This window comes from Odocoileus virginianus, chromosome 9 (genome assembly GCF_023699985.2).
Source record: "Odocoileus virginianus isolate 20LAN1187 ecotype Illinois chromosome 9, Ovbor_1.2, whole genome shotgun sequence".
Taxonomy (NCBI): domain Eukaryota; kingdom Metazoa; phylum Chordata; class Mammalia; order Artiodactyla; family Cervidae; genus Odocoileus; species Odocoileus virginianus.
This window is the reverse complement of record NC_069682.1, coordinates 68,790,274-68,812,798: the sequence shown is the minus strand read 5'-3', so window position 1 is coordinate 68,812,798 and position 22,525 is coordinate 68,790,274. Positions and strand designations below refer to the sequence as shown.

The window sequence follows — 22,525 nt, the reverse complement described above, 5'->3', positions numbered from 1 at the left end:
CACCGCCTATAAGAAGGGACGCGCGCCAGCCCTGGCCACCCGCCTGCGCGCCCTCTGCGGACCGCGGTATGATGGCCCCCAACCGCCTGCTCGCGCTGCTGCTGCTCCTCGTGGGCGTCCCCGCCGCTGCCGCCGAGTCGGTAGGTGCTTGGAGATCCCCGAGGTGGGCTGGGGGGCGGGAGGGCGGACCGGTATCTTCTTTGTTCTGGGATCCTGCGGTGGGGTCCAGGGGCGGGCAATCGGGGTAGTGCGCCGTCCCCAACTGGACCAGGGAAACATTTTTGGAAACTTTGCCCTGGGGTCCCAGGGAGGCTCCGGGGCGAGGAGGGGTGGGTGACCCCTCTGCGCACAGTGCGCCCCCAGCCTGTTGAGCTTCTCGCCTCCCCCTGGCCTCAGCCCCGCCGCGGGCTTCAGGCTCGGACGTGACTAAGTTGGTGTCACCTCGCCTCCCCTCACCCTCTCGCCCCTTCCCCGGTGATCTCAGGGCAGGCTCGCGCCCTGACCCCCCTCCGCGCCCTCCAGAATCCGAGATGGCCTCGACATGAAGGGGGGCTGCGTGTACTCGGAAGGGGGAAGGGTGCAGGGTTCTGAGGGGCCTTGTTTCACGCACCGGGGTAGAGGACTGAGCCCTGACCTCAGGTTTGGCCTCAGCCCTGCCACTGGCCTGTGACTTTGGGCAAGGTCCTGCCCTCTTCTGAGTCCCAAAGCGTCTGGAGGACTAGGATGGGAGGTGAGCAGTGCTTCTATAGGGTCCGTACAAAGTTGGGACTCTGATCTTTCCGGGGCAGACTGGAGGGACTGTGTAGGCTCCTAACTTTGCCAGGAGTTGAGCCTCTGCTTTCCGCCAGAAGCGCGTTTATTTCCACCGATCTGACCGCTGGGGAAACCCAAAGCACTCACCTTTGGGTGGGGTGAAGGGGGACTGGGGGAAGAGGTCTCCGTGAGCCTCGAGTAACCTCCTCACTGGTCCTTTACTGCACGTACTGGTCCCTGTCATAGTGTCCAAAGCCCTGGGCCCACCAGAAGCTCCATTCATCCCAGCGGTCAGTTGGGAAGGAGGGAGGCCGTCTCCTCTGGGAAACTGGCCCACAGGAATTTCTGAGAGAGGCTGTCTGACCCCCCCCGCCACAAGCTTGGCCTCTTTGGTACCCTTAAACCTCTGTTTTGGGAAGAGCAAGTGGCATTTAATCTTAATATCAGTTTTCAGTGGGGCTCCCATTTCTTTGGGATGACTTAGAATAAGTCCTTTCTGCCTGACAAGCTTCATTTGAGACCCTGAGCTATACCCACCCTCTCCCCCCGCCCCCCGCAGAACCCCCTTCCTCTTCACCCCCCAGATAACAGTTGCAGCCCTGAGTGATGACAGCAAGCCTTCAGTGCTTATGGAACTGTTCTAATAGCATTCTGATAGCTGTTCTAATGGCTCTATCAACTAGTTTAGTTCAGCCCTTGTGTTTACTGTTTTAAACTGGTCCTGAGGCTAGAGAGGTTAACCAACCTGCCCAAGGTCACACAGCTGATAAGGGGCTGAGTCAGATGCAAATTAGGCAGCCAGGCCTCCAATTCCCTTTCTTAAATCTTTTGCTCCGATCTTGATGTGTAGTCTGATGCTACTCTGAGTGGCTGCAGTGTGTGCCATCCTCAAAACTAGTTTATAGAAGATAAAGATCTGGGGCCAGCTAGCCACAGAGAATTCAGAGGGAGAAGGAAACCGAGGCCCCAAGTAAGGTGATGACCTCCCCAAACTAAGAAGGGCAAGCTTGTCAAAAGGTGAGTGGCTGAGTCAGGACTCGAACCCAAGCCTGCTGCTCCCCCATGCAGTGCTCTAAACTAGGCCCTGAAGGATGTGTTGGTGTCACAGTGGAGGTTTCCGAAGGAACGACGTGGCGTGTCCCACTGGCCTGGGCAGACTGGGGAAAAAGGAAAAGACCCTGGAGGTTGAAAGGTCACTGCATGGACAGTCACATGTCAGTCTTGGCTCTGGGGTTGCCAAGCCTGCAGGTGGTGGGGGGCTGGGGGTGTGGCGAGAGAGGCAGGCAGCTGTGCCCTGGGGGCGGTCAGAAGGATGTGGTTTTGGGGAGGGCCGGTGGTGACCCCAGAGCTGCAGGAGAAGTGAGCCCTGGGCAGCTGCTTCCTGAGAGAGGTGTCCGTCTCTCCCACCCTGACCTCAGCACTCCCTTCCTGGCTAATGTTACAAGGTCTTCCACCTCGAACTGGGTCACAGGGCTTCCCCTTTTATCTCCCCTCTCAGTCCCTTTCCTCCCAGGGCTGTAGATGAAAAAATCAGACCTAGTCACGGTTGGATTGGACCACAGAGATAATCTGGTGGTCAGCCCTTTCCTTTTTTGCAGAGAAAACTGAGGCCCAGGGAGAAGGGTGGGGCTGATAACAGTTGTCATTTATGGAGTGCTCTCTGTAGACCAAGTCCTGGTGCATTTTAGTCTCATAAAAGACCTAGCACGTGGGGATTATATTATGCCCACTTTACAAGTGGTAAAGTGGTACCGTATTGGGGTAGCAGAGAGCTCCCAGGCCATCAGAATCTCTGCCCTGTCGGCCCCCTCCAATAGTGCCGTTGGGACCACTTTGCAAATTTTGGGTCTGCCCCCGGCCACACACCATGTCCCCCTCTGTGCCACAGGTTTTGGGGAGGGAACCCAGCCCGAGCCACAGCCTCTTCAGTGTTTGGCGGGGCTTGCGGGCCTAAACCAGTTCTTCTTGTCCAGCTGGAAGCATTCCCCTGATCTACCTTCCTGCCACTCCCTCCCTGGCCAATTAAAGGCAGCCTTGTTTTGGGAGCTGCCAGGGGACCCCCGCCACCCGCCCCTTCCAGTGGTGTTGCTGCCCAGGGGCATAGACGTGGCACCTGGCCCAGTCAGTTCTGGAAGTGCCCCCCACCCATCCCATGTACTTTAGCTAAGAGACCTTTCTGGTCTTCTTGAGAGTTTTCTCCTTGATTGCACAGAAGTGGGTGTAGGAACGGAAGCCCAGGGGGGTCTAGGACCCTTGAGTGGCCAGAGAGAGCACTTTGGAATTCTTAGAAGCCCAGAGAGCTGTGATAGGAAAATATTTGAGCCTTACTTTGAAGGGTGTGAGATTGGGTCTCTTTCTCCCTCTGGGTTGACATCCCCCATCTGTAAAATGGAATTTGAACTGAATAGACAGCCTTTTCCAGCTTGGTAGTCTATTAATAATTAAGTACCTACTCTTTGAAAGGGTGGTGGGAACCATAAAGACATCTAAGGCATTCACTCCCTTGAAGAGGCTTATGGTTCACGAGGAGCATTAACATCCTCCATCAAATTCTGAGCCCTCATCCCCTCCCCCCTTCCACCCACGCACACAGGAACCCTGCTATGTGGATTTTCAGTGAAATACCTGGCCCGGAAATGTCTGTATGACTGAACAAATAAATGTATTCTTGTAACTTCATGCTAAAAGGCGCACTGAGGTTGTTTCTTACTGATACGGATGCCTCCCCGTGATACTGTGAGGTAGGTATCATTAGCTTCACTTTGACAGGAAAGTGATGCTCAGAGGAATGGAGGGGCCTGCCAAGGTCTGAACCAGGTCTTTCAGGTCACACGGGCTGTCTGATTTGCAGGTCCTCGGAGAACATTGCACATGAGGAAGTTGGCTGGCTTTGAAGGCAGATGCCTTGGGTCCCTCCTTCTGAATCGCTGGTTGACCTTGAGCACCCATGCCCTCTGGGTCTCGGTGTCCCCAACTCTGGAAGGAGGAGGTTGGACCAAAACCCTCTTGTGGGTCCTTTTTGGTGGGGAACAGGAAACGCTTTCTCAGCCTCCTTGGTAAAGAGCCTGTGGGAGAAGCGACATTGGGGAGGCGGGTGGTGGATACATTCAGCTCCTGCCATCGCCAGCTCCTGGAAACAGAAGGCTTTTCCAAGGACTTGGAGTGCTGAGCCGGCCTGAATGAGGGGCTGGGGGAGCCAGGCTGGGCTTCATGCCCCAGTTCCCTCTAAGGAGGAGTTGGCTCCTAGCTCTCCTAGGCCTTCCGGACTGGTGGGTGTGATTTTCAAGTGACTACTAAAAATTGGGGGAAGGGGCTGGACAGGGCTCTGCGAGTCACCGGAGGAGAGCCGTAGCTGGCCTGCCTGAGTCACCCCCATTTCCTTTCGGCCTCCTGGGAATGTTGGAATTGGCACCCCCTTTAAGGGCTATTAAGGATAGTCAAGCCAGCGTCCAGGGCCTTGAAGAGACATACAGGAAATACGAGCCCTAGGCCCCAGACCCTCACGGGGCCTGGCCCAGCTGTGGACTTTGACAGGGTGGAGTTCAGCCAGTTCTCCAAACTGTCCTCTGCAAGACTTGTGGTTGCCAAGGTGGAAAGAGGGAGGGGGAAGGGATGGATTGGAAATTTGGGGTTAGCAGGTGCAAACTGTCACACATAGAATGAATGAATGGTAAGGGCCTCCTGTATGGCACAGGGAACTGTATTCAACATCCTGTGATAAATCATAATGGAAAAGAACATTAAAATATTATATATATATATATGTTTAACTAAATCACTTTTCTGTACAGCAGAAATTAATACACTGTAAATCAACTATACTCCAATTTTTAAAAAATTACTTAAAAGAATATATATATATAGAGAGAGAGAGACCTCTGCAGAGAGTGTAGTGCTCTGCCCCCCAGCCTTAAAGCAAAACTGAGGTTGCAGTTGGTCTGAGTTTATGGAACAAAGTAGAGTCCAGACTTGACTTGACCCCAGGATTCTCTGATGCCCTCTTGCTTCTTGGGATTGGCTGCTGGCCAGAGGGTTTTAGAACACCGATTTGGAGTTAAGCAGACCTGACTCCAGAGCTGTGAAGGCCCCCCCCTTACTAGCTCCTTGGTTTGGGACCTCAGCTCTCTGGTCTGTAAGAACGGGATTGTAGAGAGCCTTGTTGAAGATGACAAGGCTGCAACTGAAGCTCTTAGGATCTGGCCTGGTAAACGGGAGGCTTTCTTAGCGACGGTTCCCAGCTTTGCCCTGGCCGCCTTGATGCCAGATGGCCCTTTCCTTTTGAGGATCCCACCCCCAGAGGCCCCCTGGAAAGCTCTCTCCCCTCCCCCCAACAGCTGCCAGGTGGGTGGGGAGGAGTCTAGGGTGGAGCTGGCTGACAAGAGCCCAAATCTCCTATTTGTTTGTCTTAGAAGTGGGCCCTTTGCTAATTACTGGATGGGTTGATATTTAAACAAGAACCAGTTCCTGATTGCCCCACCCCTTCTGCCGGGCTCTGTGGGAACCCCCTGTTGAGCAATTTTCTACCAGGAGGGAGAAGGGCCAGGGGTCTGGGAACTTCCAGAGTAGTCCTCTGTCCTGGCAGAGCCTTGTGCTGTAAGAGGAGGGCCGGAGTCGTTTCCAGTCCGGAGGCCAAGGGAATTGCAAAAAAACAGCGTTTGTGGGGGGAGGGGGTGCGATGGTGGATAGAAAAGGTACAGTGTTCTGGAAAGCCAGTTTTCAGATGTTTTCACCGCATGATGCCCAGGGAGCGCAGAGAAGGCGTGTGTCAACAGTTTGGAGCCTAATTTAACCCTGAGTTCAATAAACCTGACTTCTTGGGCGGGTTTGTTATTAACTCACGGGTGACCTTTGGGCGCGTCCCCTCCGGGCCCTGTCCCCGGGAGGCCCTGGGAGGCAAGATGACTGGAAAATGGGTACGTTTCACAGTCAGAAACCCAGCTCTGCGGCTCAGCCCGCGACACACAAGTTAGTTAATAAGTCACTGGGCCGGTGTGAGCCCCGGCGTCCTCTAGAAAACACGTGTGTCACTCCCGGGCCATCACTGGCGTTAGGCAAACTTCTGTGTAAAGATCGGGCTTAAGTTTAGTTTATTATTAGCGGCTAGACGAGGGTTCTTAACCTGGGCGGCTTGGGGAGGCGGTGTCTGGGTGCAGGTTGAAAAAGGAGAACCCAGTGGTTGTGGTTCTTAGGGTTCAGAACTTTTCCTCCCTCTCCTAGGACTCCAGGCATCCCCAGAAGATCTCTCTGTGATCTGATCAGATCTTTCCAGCCTCAGCCTTCCGTGGGCCCGCCCCGGGTCAGCACCCCCTCCCCGCTGCCTCACTCTGCACCTCCCCGCCCCCAGCTTCGGGCCGAGCTCGGCTGCCCCAGTTTTGTCTGGCACGGCGGCTGGGGTTGCTAGTCAGGTGACACCTGGGGTAATGGAAAGGGGAGGCAGGGATCGGCTGGTATGTGTGGAAAGAGTGACTCGGTGGGGCCCGGCCTGTGGGGACTGGCTGTACCGCTCCACCCCGGGGCATGGGGGCAGAGGTGGCCAACGGCTGGGACACTCCGGGCCCTGGGGAAGCCTGGCCAGGAGTTGTCTGTGGGACCGGCTGACCCGATGGGAGCAGTGGCTTCCCTGAGAGGCGGTGGGGAGGCTGGGAAGGGGCAGGAAGTCAGCACCCAGGGCGGACCTAATTGGCCGAGACGAGGAGATGTCGGCTCGGCTCTAGAGAACACGAGAGGCTATGTTTACGGGGTCGCCCTCCGATCCAGCGGGGACCTGGGATCCGCTGCTAGATTACAAGCCCAGCCTCAATGCACCTCTGTCTCTTCGGCCCCTGAGGGAGCCAGCCCCCTCCCGGCTGTCTCCACCGGTAATCGGAACAGTGCCCAGCTTGGTTACGAGGCCTGCAGACAGAGGAAGGCTTGTCTCTTTGAGAACGGTCTTGGGGAAACCGAGGACCCGAGAGGGAATCTCCCAAGATCATCCGGCTGTTAGTGACAGGGATGCCACGACATCAGCCTCTGGCAGGGAGATGTCCAGAGGCTCTAGAAACTTCCCTGACCCTTACCCTTCCCACCTGCAGCTGGTGTCCCTCAGTCCTGGAGCCCTGGCTCTGGGAATGGGCTGCCCTGGGAGTGAGGGGGAGGGGGCATTGGTGAAAAAGCCGCTGGCAGTGCCAGGCCTGGCTTTTCTCCTGAGCGATTGTGTTTGGAGTAACCCGACCTTGGAGCGGGCAGGGCAGACATTCGAGCCCCCGCCCCACCCCCACCCCCATCCCCAGACCTGGCTTAACCCTTCCTGGACCAGCACACCAGATCCTGTATTGGTGGTGGGTGGTATCTTCGAATCTCCTAGATACTTTTTTCATCCTCAAGGCAGGTCAGGAAATACTCTGGGGACTCAGAGGCTCAGTTGAGTTTCAAGTGTCTCTGGTCACTGCCATTTTCTCTTTTGGAAAAGTACAATGTTCTCTCTGCCTCTCTCTGCTTAGCGCAGGTGCTTCAAGCTGTGGGAGCTTGCACAGATCTCTGCCTGTATCTGGACCTTTCTCTCTTCCACATTCTCAAGGGGACTGATTGGTTGTTGATAAGTCTCTGGTCTCAGAAGCACAAGAAATATGTGTTATAGAGCATGTCCCTTCACAGTTTGCAAGGCACCTCCCTGTCCACCCACCACCCTCTTTCTACAACTTCACTCAAGTCTCTGACCCTTTGAGCGCTAATCCCCTCAGCTGGAAGGAAGGCAGATGGGGGTTAATAATAGCTGCTACTCATTGAGCACCTGCTGTGTACCAGGCCATGTGCTGGGTCGCTTGCATACCCCTAGTGCATTTCACTTCATCTCATTCTCCTGCAAGGTGGTACTTACTAGCTTTGGTGACAGAAAGAGGAAACTGAGGCTTCAAGATGTGAAATAAACGCCCAGGCTCGTATAGTGAGGGGCTGTGGTTTGCTATTGGAGCTGCTTTTACAGGTCCCCAGGCTGGGACTTCCCTGGTGGCTTAGATGGTAAAACATCTGCCTACAATGCGGGAGACCCGGGTTTGATCCCTAGGTTTGGAAGATCTCCTGGAGATGGAAATGGCAACCCACTCCAGTACTCTTGCCTGGAAAATTCCATGGATGGAGGAGCCTGGTAGGCTACAGTCCATGGGGTCACAAAGAGTTGGACATGACTGAATGACTTCAATGTCAATGTCAGGCTGGTGGTGGATCTTCCCATTTCTGCCAGGATGCTGAGTCCAGATTGAGGCAGCCAGGTTTTGCTCATTCTGGGGGACATCTAACCGTTCTGAAGGAGGGTGGGAGAGGACCACCGTGCCTTATCAGTGGCCCCTTCTGGGGCCTGCCAGGACCCCTCCCTGCATTCAGCAGTTAGGGCCCAGAGTCCTCAGCATTCCTACTTCCAGAATTTAACTTGCCCAGCTGTCCTTCTCATATCACCCCTCCCCGCCCCCACCCTGGAAGAAGCGTGTCCCTGACCCCTGGGGGTGACTTCCTTCCCTGGGGAAGACAGGCAGGAGGAGACTCGCCTCTTCGCCTCCCACCAGTTCACAGTTAAGCAAGCTCTGACCCTGAACTTCTCCCCAGTACCCCAGCCAAAGTCTCTCTTTTGTGTGAGCAGTATCACTTTTACCTTTGTTGACTCCCTGGGCAAGGGAAGGGGTGCCCTGGAGCCCTGGCCTGGCAGCGGGTGCTGTGGATGGTGGCGATGGGGTAGAGAGGGGTAGCGTGGGTGGCAGTGAGAAGTCTGGCTCTGGCTCGATCTCGAGAGATCTGTTTGAATCCCAGCTTTGTTGCTTTCTAGCTGAGTGCCTTCGCACAAGTGACTCAAGGGGAAGTCACTTTCCGGCCACACGGGTAGAGCACCTCACCAGGCTGTTGTGCCAATCAAATGAGCTTGGACGGAGGAAACCCAGCGTGGTGCCCAGCGTGTCGAGGATACTGCGGTCACCCCAGCCCCTGTGCTTTTCCCGGGGGACTGACGCTGCAAGACTTTGCAATAGGGTTGGCGACTTTCCTAGCTTCATGCCCCTCACCTCAGGACTGGATGGGGGTTACAGCTGGAGTGGCAGCAGCTGCCCATGGATTTGTTAAGACCTCTGCGTACGTGATTAGTCACTTCAGTTGTGTCAGACTCTTTGTGACCCCATGGACTATAGCCCACCAGGCTCCTCTGTCCATGGGATTCTTCAGGCAAGAATACTGGAGTGGGTTGCCATGCCCTGAAACCTCTAGCGGAAAGCATCCAGCCCCAACCCCAGGTGCCTACCAGGGCCTGCTTATTCAGATGTTGATTTCCGTTGTGCGTCCAGACTAGGACTTCTAGGGAAGACCTAGAAGTGGGAAAGGAAGACAAATCCAGCCTAGAAGCCCAGAGACCTAGGTTCTTTTAACTTTTTTTAAAGAGACCTAGGTTCTAAGTCCAGTTCTGCTTCGGTGACCTTGGCAAGGGTGCTTATCTTTTAATCTGTTTGCTGTGTAATAAAATGAGGTGGTTGGGCTAGGGAGGGCCTCAGCTACCTTCTGTTGGTAGGCGTAAGTCTCAATAGCACAAAATACACCTACCCTTTTTTTTGTTTATTTGGCTGCACCCGCTCTTCACTGTGGCATGTGGGATCTTCAATCTTTGCTGTGTCCTGCGGGATCTTTAGTTGTGGCATGCCAACTCTGAGTTGTGACGTAAAGTTCCATGACCAGGGGTTGAACCTGAGCCCCCTGCATTGGGAGCTCGGAGTCTTAGCCATTGGACCACCAGGGAAATCCCTATCCTTCTTCTTTTCTGTGGAGAGTCTAAGGAAGCATCCAGGGTCTGCTTACTCGGTTCTTGACTGCTGTTGTGTGTGCACAAGTAGGACAAAGATACAGAGAGACCTGAGGGCCCAGAGAGGGTGCCTGTGCGTGCACACACATGTGGACACCTGCTCCCCAGGTAACGATGGGGTGAGCTAAGAGCAGGGTGGGGTCCCTCTCTGGTCAGGGTGGGGCCTGGCTGCTGGGTGGCCTGGTTCTTCAAAGTCACCCCAGACTGAATGGGCCTAGTCTGAAAAGAGGGTGGGGGGAAGGGAGGGCTGTTGGCACCTGGCCTCCACACACACTCACATGCACACACATACACACTCACATAAAGGGATGCTTGCCCACAATCCCAGGGAGCATGGTTCTGCCTTGCTGGCGTAGTCTTAGGACTTCTGCCCTCTTGGGAATTTCTCTCTTGTCGGGAGTCTTGGGCAGAGCAAGACCACTTCTAGAGTTGGAGAAGGATTGGATTTTATTTATTAGCGAGCCACGAGGCACGCAGGACCTTTCTTCCTGACCAAGGATCAAACCGGTGCCCCCTCCAGTGGAAGCAGTGGACCACCGGGGAGGTCCCAAGCCCTGTGCCTTTAGAGCCAAGATGGGTACCCGATAGGATCTAATCCTTGTGTGATCTGAACCATTCCTGGCGTGACCTTAAGTCATTTATGCTCTCCAGGAACCTGGTATAAAAATGAAGGGTTGTAATTGGGGAGGGGAGGGAGGCTCAAGAGGGAGAAGATATATGTATAATTATGGCTGATTCGCATTGTTGGATGGCAGAAACCAGCACAACATTGTGAAGCAATTTTCCTCCAATTAAAGAACAGATTTAAAATAATGAAGCCTTAGGGATGACCCGGTGACTCCCAAGATGGCTGAACTGGGAATCGATCTAGGTTTCAGTTTTGTTGGACTTGGTCTTCATTTCCTGATGTAAAACAGAGGTAGCCACTACCAGCAATCAACGTGCTAATCCCAGGGGTGGTTTTGAAACACTCCTCAGTACTTTCCCCCACTAAGAGAAACGCAGGATCCATAAATAATCAGCCGTGGCTCTCGGGGATGAGGAGGTAGGGGAAGGGCCCAGCCTGAAACAGCCCAGTGTCCGGACCCCAGCCCCCATCTTGAGAACATGGAGCTCTAACTGGCCTCCAGGCTCCATATGCAAGTGGCCAAACTACCTTCTTTTCCTCCTGGGCTGAGTTTGACTGCCACTTGACAAGGCTCCATCCTGGGTGAGGTAGGCGGACACCCCGTGTACCCGTGTGTTTATGGGTGTGTTGATCTGTATGTGGCTAAAGGCTCGGGTGACCTATGCCTGGGTTCCTATCCAGAGTGGCCACTTTCTGCCTGGGTGATCTTGAGCGAGTGACTTCAATTTTCTGAGCATCCCCCCAACCCCATCCCCCTCCCCAGTGTTTCAGCAAATAAGAGCTTTGAGGAGGACCTACTTCAAGCTAAGTGCTTAGTTTGGTAAACTGCCTGGATCCTGCCGTTTCCGATTCTTCACCACCATCACCCGCCCGCCGCCCCCTCACCCCCGACCGCCGCCCCTGGGGGAATTTGCGGCAGGAGATGCGGATGGGAGCACAGGGACCCCGCCCTAGGTGCAGGCAGCTTGCGCAACCTCAGAGGAGCCATCTTCTGGAGCTGCCAAACTAAAGCCACAGGCACGGGCTGTGCGGGGGCTGGAATTCCAGCGCCAACAGCTCCCCAGCTCCTGATTCCCGAGTCATGAAGTCATCCCTCACCAGGGTTTAACCCCTTCTCGCTCCCCACCCCCATGTGTACCAAGCGTTCAGCGGAGATTCTCCCTTCTGTGGTGGGAGGGGAGAAATCTCGCTCCCAGCCTGACCTCCCTCCCGGGAATCCAGCTGCCCCACACAGACACACAGACAGGGTGGAAGGAGACCCGAAGGTCTGGTTCCACCCACCTCTCCCCGGAAGCCTGGGCCTCTCCCACAGAGGGTGACCTTGTCTTAGGGATGGATGTTCCTTTCCAGGCCCGCTCTGTCACTAGCAGATCTCCGCTGGGTGGAGGACAGCGTGGGGCAGTCAGACACGGAGCCTGGCCTCTTTCCTCTCTGAGTGTGTAAGCTGACTCACCGTGTGACCTTAGGCAAGTCGCTGTAGGAGGGCCTAGATTCTTTCCCTTTCTGTGAAATGAGAGGGCAGGACCTCCCTGGCCTCCAGCTGGTGTTGCGCCGTTCTGAGCAGACCCCGCCCCCCTCCACACCTCCTGCAGTTAGGGGGTTGGGGGAAGAAGAATGTTTGGGGCTAGGGGTTCGTTTTGACCTTATTCGCCACCCTGACTCTTCCGGGAAATGGTAGTCACTTGAATATTTGAGTTCATTAGTGAAAGAATGAACTTTGCCCCAGGGCTGCTGTTCTTGTGGGCAGACAAAGCCTCAGCCCAGAAGCTAGCTGGGAGGGTGGTGCAAATCCCAAGTATTTCTGACTCTCTAGAAGGAGCTTTGTTTTCCCTCAGCTTAATTTGCGGGTTTGGGAGCAGGGTGGCTGATGTTCTGCAGGTTCTGGGGCAAGCTCTCTGCCTTCCTGGATCTTTCATACTTTCCTTGTGAAAGCTTCTCAGTGGCGGTGGACCTGAGATTCTAGCTGGGGACGGCCGGGGCCCCCATCCGTGGCAGCGGAGGGGTACTTAGGGGTGCTGGAGCAGGTAGTCCGTGAGAGCAGGGACGGGGCTCCGCACCACGCGGCTGCAGAATGGCTCCGTAGGAGATGTTTGGAAGGCTGAAGACACGAGTGTGCTCACGTACGCTTGACTCACCAGGTTCCGGGCAGCGCCCTGACCCGAGGCTGTCCTAGGACGTGAGTGAGCCAGCCCTGCCTGTCCCAGCCTGGTCTGACTCAGCTGGGAAAGATGTTGGGGTCGGGGCAAGACCAGAGCCAGCAGCCCTTTCCCAGCCGTGGGTGAATCAGCAGTGACAGCATCAGAGCACCCCGGAGCGTGGACGGGGAACGCTGGCTCTGAAGTCAGTCGTCACTCCATCTGCTCCCACGAGTCACCCAAAGAAAATGACTTAATGTCTTCAGGGCCCAGTTTTCCTCGGTTGTAAAACGGAGGTGAAGACTGGTCTTTAGAGTTATTAAGAGCAGGTCCTGGCCTATAGCAAGTGCTCAGTATAGGGTACCTGGCATATTTATATTCTGATTATGCCACCTTCATTTTTTTTATTAGCCCAGGATGCGAAAGGGTTTTGTCTAAGGTCACACAGCAAGTTAAGAATCCAGCTTTCCAGGCTCTGGCCTGATACCCTTCCAGCACCCCAACTGCCCTTCCTGAACACTCACTTCACTGCCTTGCAGGGTTCGGGGGCTGCTAAAGAGCACTGGGGGGGCTACTGGTTGATGTGTCTTCTGTTTTCACCCTAGATCCGAGAAACTGAGGTCATCGACCCTCAAGACCTCCTAGAAGGCCGATACTTTTCCGGAGACTTACCAGACGACGAGGACGTCGGGGGGCCCGGGCAGGAATCCGATGACTTTGAGCTGTCTGGCTCTGGAGATCTAGGTACGGAGAAAGTAGGGGGCCGGCCCGGGGCTCAAGGCTGTAGGGAACCTGTCTTTTACAAGGGTGACCCCACTTTGGGGCTTGAATTTTCCTATTATGCCCCTCCCTGTTAAAAAACGGAGGGGGGGAACAAAAGTAACTGGATCAACCCATCCCTGAGACCCTTTCCGGGTGAGTTGTTTGTTGCTCCGAGTCCATTTGTAGTAGAAAACCAGTCCGAACCTGTCCGCCTTTGGACAGGATTGGGTGGGAGTGGGCGTTGGGAGGGGAACTGAACTGTGGCCTGTTTTCCTTCCTTTGAAAAGCAAAGAGCCTGGGGGCAGGGTGGGGAGAGCCGGTGGGAACCGAGAACCAAGCCCTGCTTCTGCAAGGATGGGATTGGGAGTCAGTGAACGGGCCTCCTGGGGCAGGGCCAGGGGCCCGTGTCTTTCTTGGTCACTTCTTGGCCCTGGCTGCCAGGCTAGACAGAGCTACTGGGAAGCCTCCCTCCTCTGTGTGGGGTGGTGTAACGATTTAAAGTTTGAGTTCTGGAGTCACATAATCCTGAGTTCAAACTGCCGCTCTGTGACCTCTGAGCCTCGGTGTCCTAATCTGTAACATGGGAACAGAAATGACCGTTGTGGAGATTAGACTGAGTTAAAAGCCCTGGGCACTTACCACATTCTCAGTAAATACATTCATATTGGAATTTCTAATATTTACTGTTGCAATCTAGAGTCTTCTCAAATGAATCCTCTGGGGATCCAGTTAAAATCCAGATTTTGATTTGGTGGCCCCTGAAATTCTGCATTTCTAACCCCTCCTGGGTGATGTTCTTGGTCCTGGGATCTATAAAGAGCAAGGGTTTGGAGCTGACAGAACATCTGCCCAGTGACCAACTCAGCATTCCCATGAAAGAACCAGGGAGGCAGGTCTCAGGAGCTCCATTTTACAGATGAGATGATCGAGACTGGTGTGGGAATGATCACCTGCCGGACATATGCCAGACAAATGCTCATCACCTGTTGAGCATTTGGGGGCCGATTGTGAATTAGAACTCCCACCAGCCATGGCTGTAAGGGTCATCGACCTGGGGGTGACCGACCTCACATTCACACGGCCTTTCTGACCTTACAGATGACTCAGAGGACACCCGGATCTTCCCAGAAGTGATGCACCCCTTGGTAAGTAGCCCCGCACTTTGGCCTCTCCAGCTCTCAGCACCTGTTGAGACAAGCAGAATAAATTTGGGTCTGACCTCATTCTGCGAGAAGGCTTTTATCTGTGGCCCTGAACTCTTGGGACAGGCACAGCTAAGGGTCACAGGTAGACCTTCCTCTCTGTAGGGATAATCGCTCAGTGATAAACACTTGGATGTGTTGCCAGTCTCTTTTGCTTTTTTAATTTTTACTTCATTTATTTATCTGACTGCACTGGATCCCGGTTGTGGCCCTTGGGACCCTGTGAGGTCTTTAGCTGCGGTAGGTGGGATCTAGCTCCCTGACCAGGGATCACACTCGGGGGCCCCCTGCCTTGGAAGCTCGGAATCTTAACCACTGGCCCACCAAGGCAGTCCTGCCAGCCTCATTTTTGTCTGCATTTCTAGGCATTTCCCAACATTAATATCAAGTTACACATACGGTTCTGTGTACTGTATTTTTCACTTACAGTGATCATGAGTATTTCCCCATGTAACTCACTGTTTCTCCTATTCATTTTTATAACCTTCATTTTATAACCTTCGCAGAGTTCACCCAGTTGCCCTATGGGAAAGTGTTTTATGATTTTTTGACATCCTACAACAACAGTATAACAAGCATCTTTTACACAATTCTCTGATTAGCTCCTTAGGACAGAGTCCCAGAGGCAAACTGCTGCATTGAAGGGCAAACTGTTTCTACAGTTTTGCCAAACTACCCTCCAGGGTATTACTCTAGAACACCTGCTTCCCTGTGCCCTTGGTCACATTATTCATTCCCCACTGTGGATAGATTTACTGGAAAAGTTGGGCTTCCCTGGTGATTCAGATTGTAAAGCATCTGCCTGCAATGCAGGAAACCCAGGTTCAATCCCTGGGTCGGGAAGATCCCCTAGAGAAGGGAATGGCAATCCACTCCAGTATTCTTGCCTGGTGAATTCCATGGACAGAAGAGCCTGGTGGGCTACAGTCCATGGGGTCGCAAAGAGTCAGACACAACTGAGCAATTAACACACATAAGAAAAGTTGAGGGTAAGGATTTGACAGCATGATTGTTGAGGGGTGGTTGCTGATGTCTGCTCTAGGACCACATGGTTTGGCCAGCAAGAGGCAGAACCCATTCCCCACCTGGCTGAATGTCCCTACCCTCTGCCTTGGATCCCCCTCCCCACAAACCACACTGAGTGTTGGTCTCTTCTTTGCACCATCCAGGTCCCTATAGATAACTACATCCCTGAGAAGACAGGGAGCCGAGTTCCCACCGAACCCAAGGAACTGGAGGAGAATGAAGTTATCCCCAAGAGGTCGTCCCCTTTTGATGGGGACGAGGATGTGTCCAACAAGGTGTCCATGTCCAGCACAGCCCAGGGCGGCAACATCTTTGAGAGGACAGAGGTGCTGGCAGGTAAGGTCCCAGGCTTCCCACAAGATACCTCAAAGGGGGAGAGGGCTTGGGCAGGGATAGTGCTGCAGGCAAGGATGCCTCTGGCCCAGTGATCCCTGACCTTTTTGGCACCAGGGACCAGTTTCATGGAAGACAGTTTCTCCACGGATGGGATGGGGTAGGGGTGATGATGGTTCAGATGGTAATGCTAGTGATGGGGACAGGCAGATGAAACTTTGCTTGCTCACCTGCTGCTCGCCTCCTGCTATGCAGCTGGGTTCCTAGTAGGCCACTGACCAGTACCAGCCCAGGGGTTGGGAACCCCTGCTCTAGCCCATTAGGTGATTTGGTACCCCTTCCTTGCAGCCACTGGGTGTCCTGGGGCCTTGAAGGATGACCCTTCCCCTTAGAGGTGGCTCTGACTGTGTGTGCAGCCTGGCGGACCGAAAGCAAGAATTGCATATCAGAGGCTAAGAAAATAATAGATGTTGAGTCGTTCACTTGCTGTAAATCCTTTTCTATTTACAAAGCACTTTCCCAGCCTGGGTTTGGCACCTGGGATGTTAATTATTAAAAGTTAAACTTCCCGTGAAAACTTCCCCTTTAAACCCAGAGGCTCCTTTGAGTTGGGCTGGCTTCCCCTCCGCCTGCTGTCGCTTGGCAGCCTGGTGACCTTGGCTGAGATGCTGTCCAGCCTCAGTTTTCATATCTGCAAACGGGCACCGTGCTACTTCCTTGGGTTGGTGTAATAACTTTTTGTGAAAAATAGAATCTAAAATAACTTGGCGAGGACTGCAAAATGTTCGTTTGCACAGTTCCCAGTGGTAGATGGTGTGTGTGTTAGTCCTTCAGTCATGTTCAACCCTTTGCAACCCCATAGACCGTAACCAGCCAGTCTCCTCTGTTCATGGAATTTCTCAGGCCAGAATACTGGAGTGGGTAGCCATTCCTTTCTCCAGGGGAATCTTCCTCACCCAGGGATCGAAGCCAGGTCTTCTGCATTGCAAGCGGATTCTTTACCAGCTGAGCCACAAAGCAAGCCCAAGAATACTGGAGTGGGTGGCCTATCCCTTCTCCAGGGGATCTGCCTGACCCAGGAATCAAACTGGGGTCTCCTGTATTGCAGGCAGATTCTTTACCAACTAAGCTACCAGGAAGCCCCATAGTATGTAGTATAGTATAGTATATGGCATAGCATAGCAAATAGTAGGTGGCCTGCAGGGAAACATTCTGTGCCAGGTTAAGAAACCAACACTTAGAGTACGTTTGGCCTCAAGTGGGAGCCACAGGCTTCCTGACTAATGTGCCATGTGGGGAAAGATGTGTCCCAGGGTGAGACTTCAAGGATGGCTCTGTCTAGCCTGACTATGGGGACTTCGGCTGGGGTGGTAACTGGCTCTTTCTCTTCTTCCCTGGCAGCTTTGGGGGTCTCCAAAATTGGGTTGGGGACTTTCTCAGAGGGGACTCCCTTTCTAGCCAGATTTTTACAGGTCAAGGGCCAGTCTGGATGAACCAGCCTAGTGAGGGGGGCACCGTGGTGCAGGCTGGCTTACTCCTGTCTCCTGGCAACCAGCTGGGCCAGCAGCTTTGAGGCTGTAGGTGCAAAGAAAGAGCCCTGGGTCCTGCCTCCCTCCGGGACAGCTAAAGGATCTTGCCTGCATCTTGCAGGTTGTAACCCCCGGTGGGCCCGGCTCAGCCCTGACTCTGACTTCCAGGTCCCTGAGTCAGTGTTCTTTTAACTTTCTGTGTGATGTGGGCGGGGTAGGGAAACTAGAGGGCCCTTGGAGACGGTTTAGTCATGTAAGTTTCAAACTATTTGGTGGAAGTCTTGGAGGTAAAACCCAGCCCATCTTTCTTCACCCACAGAGTTTCACTTTTAGTTGGTGGATGTGGGATTAGCATAAGGTTTTGCTTTCACCAAACAATGGTTCTGCTGCTTTTAAAGAAAAATGTAAAAACCACTGATGTAGTCCAAGTAACTGTTTCTTATAACATGGGCGATTCAGGCCCGGAGAAAGCAAGCCACTTGCTTTAGGTCACATAGCAAGTGAGAACCGGTCATCTCTTAATACTTCCAGTGGCGAATGACACATGTGTAAGATCTTCATTTGAAAAGTTACATTGTTGAGATAGCTGGGATGAGCTCCTCCATTCCGGTAGCTTTTAAACAGTACCTGGTGGGGCGGGGGGTGGGGGGTGGAATTCCCTGGTGGTCCAGCGGTTAAGACTCTGCACTTCCACTGTAGGGGACATGGGTGCTATCGTTGGTGGGAGATCTAAGATCCTATAAGCTGCACAGCACAGACCAAAAAAACCCACCCTGGAACCCGGGAGTTTATCAAGTGCTTGCCATGTGCCATATGATTCACACGCCCCCTCACTGAGTCCCCACAACGCCCCAATCCAACACGTATGGTTATCTGTGCTCTTACAAATGAGGAAAATGAGGCTCCAGGAAGCCTTATCTCTTATCCAAAGGCACAAGACCAGACAAATGGTGAACCTGGCATTGGAACCTAGGACCACAGTTGCTTCTAAGACTGTCCTTGAGCCTTGAGCTTCTGGGGACTCCCAGCACAGACCAAAGTTCTAACAGAACAGACATCAGAGGGAGAGGCGATAGAAATGGGAAGGGGGTCTGATACCTGATGGTCCGTGTCTTTTCTCTGGTATTTCCTGGGGGCACTGTGTTGCTGCTTTTTCATCTTTTCAGCCAAGAGAGGACCTTCCTTGGCTCCCCTGCCACCCCGTCCCCATTCTGTGCATAGATTTGGAGTGTGTGCAGGGGCGGAAAATTAATCTTCTTAGGCTAAGACCGAATTAGGGGACTCAATCTGTCACAGGGAGGATTCTAGGAGACATCTCTGCCCCCTCAACAAACAGGAGTGAGCCCTCCAGCCTGCCTGGGGTCATACAGAGAGCATACGTTCACCCGAAGTGAGAAACCCGCGTCTGCTCTTGGCCAGTGCTCCTCTCTGAGCCAAACGGAGTCATTTATTAAGCACCCACTGTTGTGCCAGAACAGTCAGGTTGGCAGGGACACAGATACAAACCACAGAAAGTCACAACTAATGAATATTGAGCATATGCTATACATTGTTCTGAGCTCTCTTAAGGGGATTCATTTATTTCAATCTAGGGACAAACCTATAAGAAAGGTACTATTGTTTCCATTTTACAATGAGAGAGATGAAGGAACTTGATTATTTAGATCCCATTGCTAGTAAGTGGCAGAGACAGGAATAGAATGTAAGCGTTAAGCACAGAGCTTCGTATGTGGGGATATAAACCACGTGTATAATTTTTTTTTTTTTTCTGCTGCACCACACTGGAGAAGGAAATGGCAACCCACTCCAGTATTCTTGCCTGGAGAATCCCATGGACAGAGGAGCCTGGTGGGCTACATTAGTCCATGGGGTTGCAAAGAGTCCGACACGACTGAGCAACTTCACTTTCATTTTCACATGGCATGTGGGATCTTAATTCCCTGACCAGGGATCAAACCTGTGCCCCTTGCGTTGGAAGCACGGAGTCTTAACCACAAGACCATCAGAAAGTCCCAAACCACATGTGTAATTCTTTATAGCATAGGAGTGTGGACACATGCACATGTTATAACTGTGTATAGTAGCATATACCCACGTGTGTACAGAGTGTGTCCACCCAATCGGTATAAGTGTAGGTCTGCACAGGGATGTGTCCTACAAGGTCAGCTAGAGAGCTCCCCGTGCTAAGGACTGTGGGGTAAGTAGGTCTAAGGGGATTTCCACAGCCTGCGATTTTTCTGCTTCCTGGCTCAGGGCTGAGCTGTTGCTGGGGAGTTGGCCTCGTGTTGGGAAAGAACCTGGCTTTGGACTCCAGCAATGTGGGTTGGAAGGATGCCTTTGTCACTCCGGTTCTGTGGTTTTTTTAGTGTTTTACAGTGACTGCCTTCTCATGAATGAGGTGGTGAGTGAGGATCAAATTCAGTAAGGCATCAGCAGGGTATGCCCCTGGGGGTGATGGTGAGGGTGTCCAGGGGTCAGAGAACCGACCGAGCAGAAGTGGCCCGTGTACCCTGAGGGCCCGACGCGCAGCCAGCTCTCACCTCGCTGCTCCCCTCTCTCTTCTGCAGCTCTGATCGTGGGCGGTGTCGTGGGCATCCTCTTTGCCGTCTTCCTCATCCTGCTGCTCGTGTACCGCATGAAGAAGAAGGATGAGGGAAGCTACGACCTGGGCAAGAAACCCATCTACAAAAAGGCCCCCACCAATGAGTTCTATGCCTGAAGTTTCCCCTGGAGCACCTACTTGGACTTTAGGGGGATGGGACACTGAAGGATTTTGAAGGGTGTTCGGGGAGGGGGAGGGCAACCCAGTCCTGATCTATCAGCCTCTCCCGCTCCGATTACAGTTTCAGTGTCAGAAGAGACATCACCTTCTACTGTTCCTGCTTGCCTCTTGATTCTCTGGGCCTCCACTGTCCCAGCAGAAAAACGGGGTTAAACTTGGCCTTTCTCAAGGCAAGTCTGGGGTTGGATCTGTTTCTTCATCTTCCCATTTAGAATCTAGGTAGGCCCAGCTTAGAGCCTGTACTGAACAGGTCCGATCCAGAGTCTTTCTAAGCTATTGTACGCGTCTTGCTGGAGGTCAGCCCCCCACCTGCCAGCCTTCCCCTCCTGTCCCCCTTCCACAGCCTGGCCCCTCGGCCAGGAGCTGGGAGAAGGAACCAGAACCATCTATCTGCACCTTGAGATGTGTCCATCAAAGGCATCTGCAACCACACTGTGGGAGTCTCTGGTACACCCTGGGACATTCTAGGCTCTTCCAAGTGACTTTTGGAAGTCAACCTTTTTTATCTGGGGGGGAGGAGCTGAAAGTTCATCCTGAATCAGATTTGTAGAATATTCTTAAGTCTATTTTTAGTGGGGTATTTTTTTTAATAGTTCATTCCTTTGTACAGAGCCTCTCTCCGTGGGCAAGAGTACACACAGAAGCTAAGGCTTTCTCTGCCCTCTTGCACCTTTCCACAGTACCTGCTAAGTTTGTATTTAATGGTGTTTTTGTTTTTGTTACTCGAAAATAAGAGAAGAGTTGGAGATATAATTTTTATTAATTTTTTTACTACTATTTATAGCTTCAGACAGGGCCTTTCTTTCCCTCTTTTGCCTCTTCTTTTTTCCCCATGTGTTTTTTTTTTTTTTTTTAATTCTTCCTACTTCCCTGCTCATGACCTTGGCCCTTTCTGAAGCTGCTTCCTCTAAGAAGCTTTTGCTGAAATAGTTTTTTTTTTTTTTAGCAGATCCCAAACTATAACGTAGGGGATGGTGGGATATTTGTGTCTCTTTCATATAATATATTATTATTCTTCCTTGGTTCTAGAAAAATAGATAAATATATTTTTTCAGGAAATAGTGTGATATATTCCTGTGTGAAGTTGGCTGGGTGGTTGAGTGAGTGAATGTTTGCGGGGCTGAGTGGATTTTTGCCTCTTTTTCTGGTCCTGTTTCTTGGTGCCTTCTCCCGACTGGGCTGGAAACCTCTCAAGCTTTTGCTCTGAGCCCAGCTGGGGTACCTTCATTGGCGATCTCCAAATTTAACAGAAGATCAGAGAGCTGTGCTATCCAACATGGCAAGTGCAGGCCATACTGAAATCAGTTAAAATGACAGGAAGTTAAAGTTCATTCCTCAGTTATACTGATCCACATTTCAAGTGCTCAGCGGCCACGTGGGGCCGGTGGCTGGTGTACCAGACAGACAAGTAGATCCCACTAGCATCTGTTAACAGCACAGCTCAAGAACTAAACTGATTTAATAAGTCACAGGCTCAGCCTGGTTAGGATGACCTTTGTCCCTCTAAAGGGGGACGGGGAGGGCTGATCAGGGCCTGGCTCTGGGGCTTATCCTCTCCAGAGAGGAGAGGCCTAGTGGCTCAGGCTGGCCAGGCCACATCTCCTGACCCCATGGGGAGACTGGGGGGAGTTACCCTTGCTTCCCTCCCCTTCTGTGACCCCAGGGTCCCAGCTGGCTGGGTCCTCTTCCTCCCCCCATGTCCCTTTTCCTCTGGCCGTGTTGGGAGTGAGCACCTCACATTGTTGTCTGTTACTGATTTTTTGATAAAAAGATAATAAAACCTGGTACTTTCTAGATCGCCTGCCTTCATCATTTCAAAGCTCATCAGACGTCATCCTTTCCCTTGATCTCAGCGGATCCTGAGATAATTGCTGCCAGACCCCGGAAGGCAGAGATATATAAGAAGCCAAGAAAGGGCCGGGAAAGGAGGAAAGATGTCCTGCCTACCTCGGAGATTTGTTTAGGCGGCCCCATGTTTAAAAAACAAACACAGAAATCCTTGGATTCCTTGCCAACTATGGAAGTGAAGATGTTTCCCATAAAAATCCAGATTCCCTGTTTTTCTTGTGGGGGGGTAAGAAATCAAGAATTGGCAACTCAAGTAACCATGGGGAGTTGCATATGGGCGGGTCCCCACTTAGATGCAGGCTCCCTCCTTTGCCAGTCTGTCCATCTGTTTTATCCACGTCACCTCCTTGGCCTCTGGGCATCATAGCTGGTGGTCTCTGGACAGATCGCATTGACACCTCCCTTAATCCTCATAACAACCCTCTGAGGTGGGTGAAAAGGGAAGTGTTAGTTGCTCAGTCGCGTCCTACTCTTTGCCACCCCGTGGACTGTAGCCTGCCAGGCTCCTCTGTCCATGGAATCTTCCAGTCAAGAATACTGGAGTGGGTTACCATCCCCTTCTCCAGGGGATCTTCCCAACACAGGGATCAAACCCAGGTCTCCCGCATTGCAGGCAGATTCTTAACCATCTGAGCCACCAGGGAAGCCCCTTTTGAGGTGGGTAAGATCCTTTTTACCAAGAGGGCAACCCAAACTTTGCTTGTCTGTGCAGACG

The 22,525-nt window shown here is 52.7% G+C and overlaps 1 protein-coding gene across 1 annotated transcript; it reads left to right on the top strand.

The window, feature by feature from the left end:
* The first annotated feature begins 28 nt into the window (after positions 1-28).
* Positions 29-21,756, top strand: SDC4 (syndecan 4). Its single transcript, XM_020911483.2, has 5 exons — positions 29-140; positions 12,934-13,072; positions 14,189-14,235; positions 15,462-15,654; positions 19,748-21,756. The coding sequence occupies exons 1-5, from the start codon at positions 69-71 to the stop codon at positions 19,897-19,899; spliced, it is 603 nt and encodes a 200-aa protein (XP_020767142.2). The 5' UTR covers positions 29-68; the 3' UTR covers positions 19,900-21,756.
* Positions 21,757-22,525: the final 769 nt, after the last annotated feature.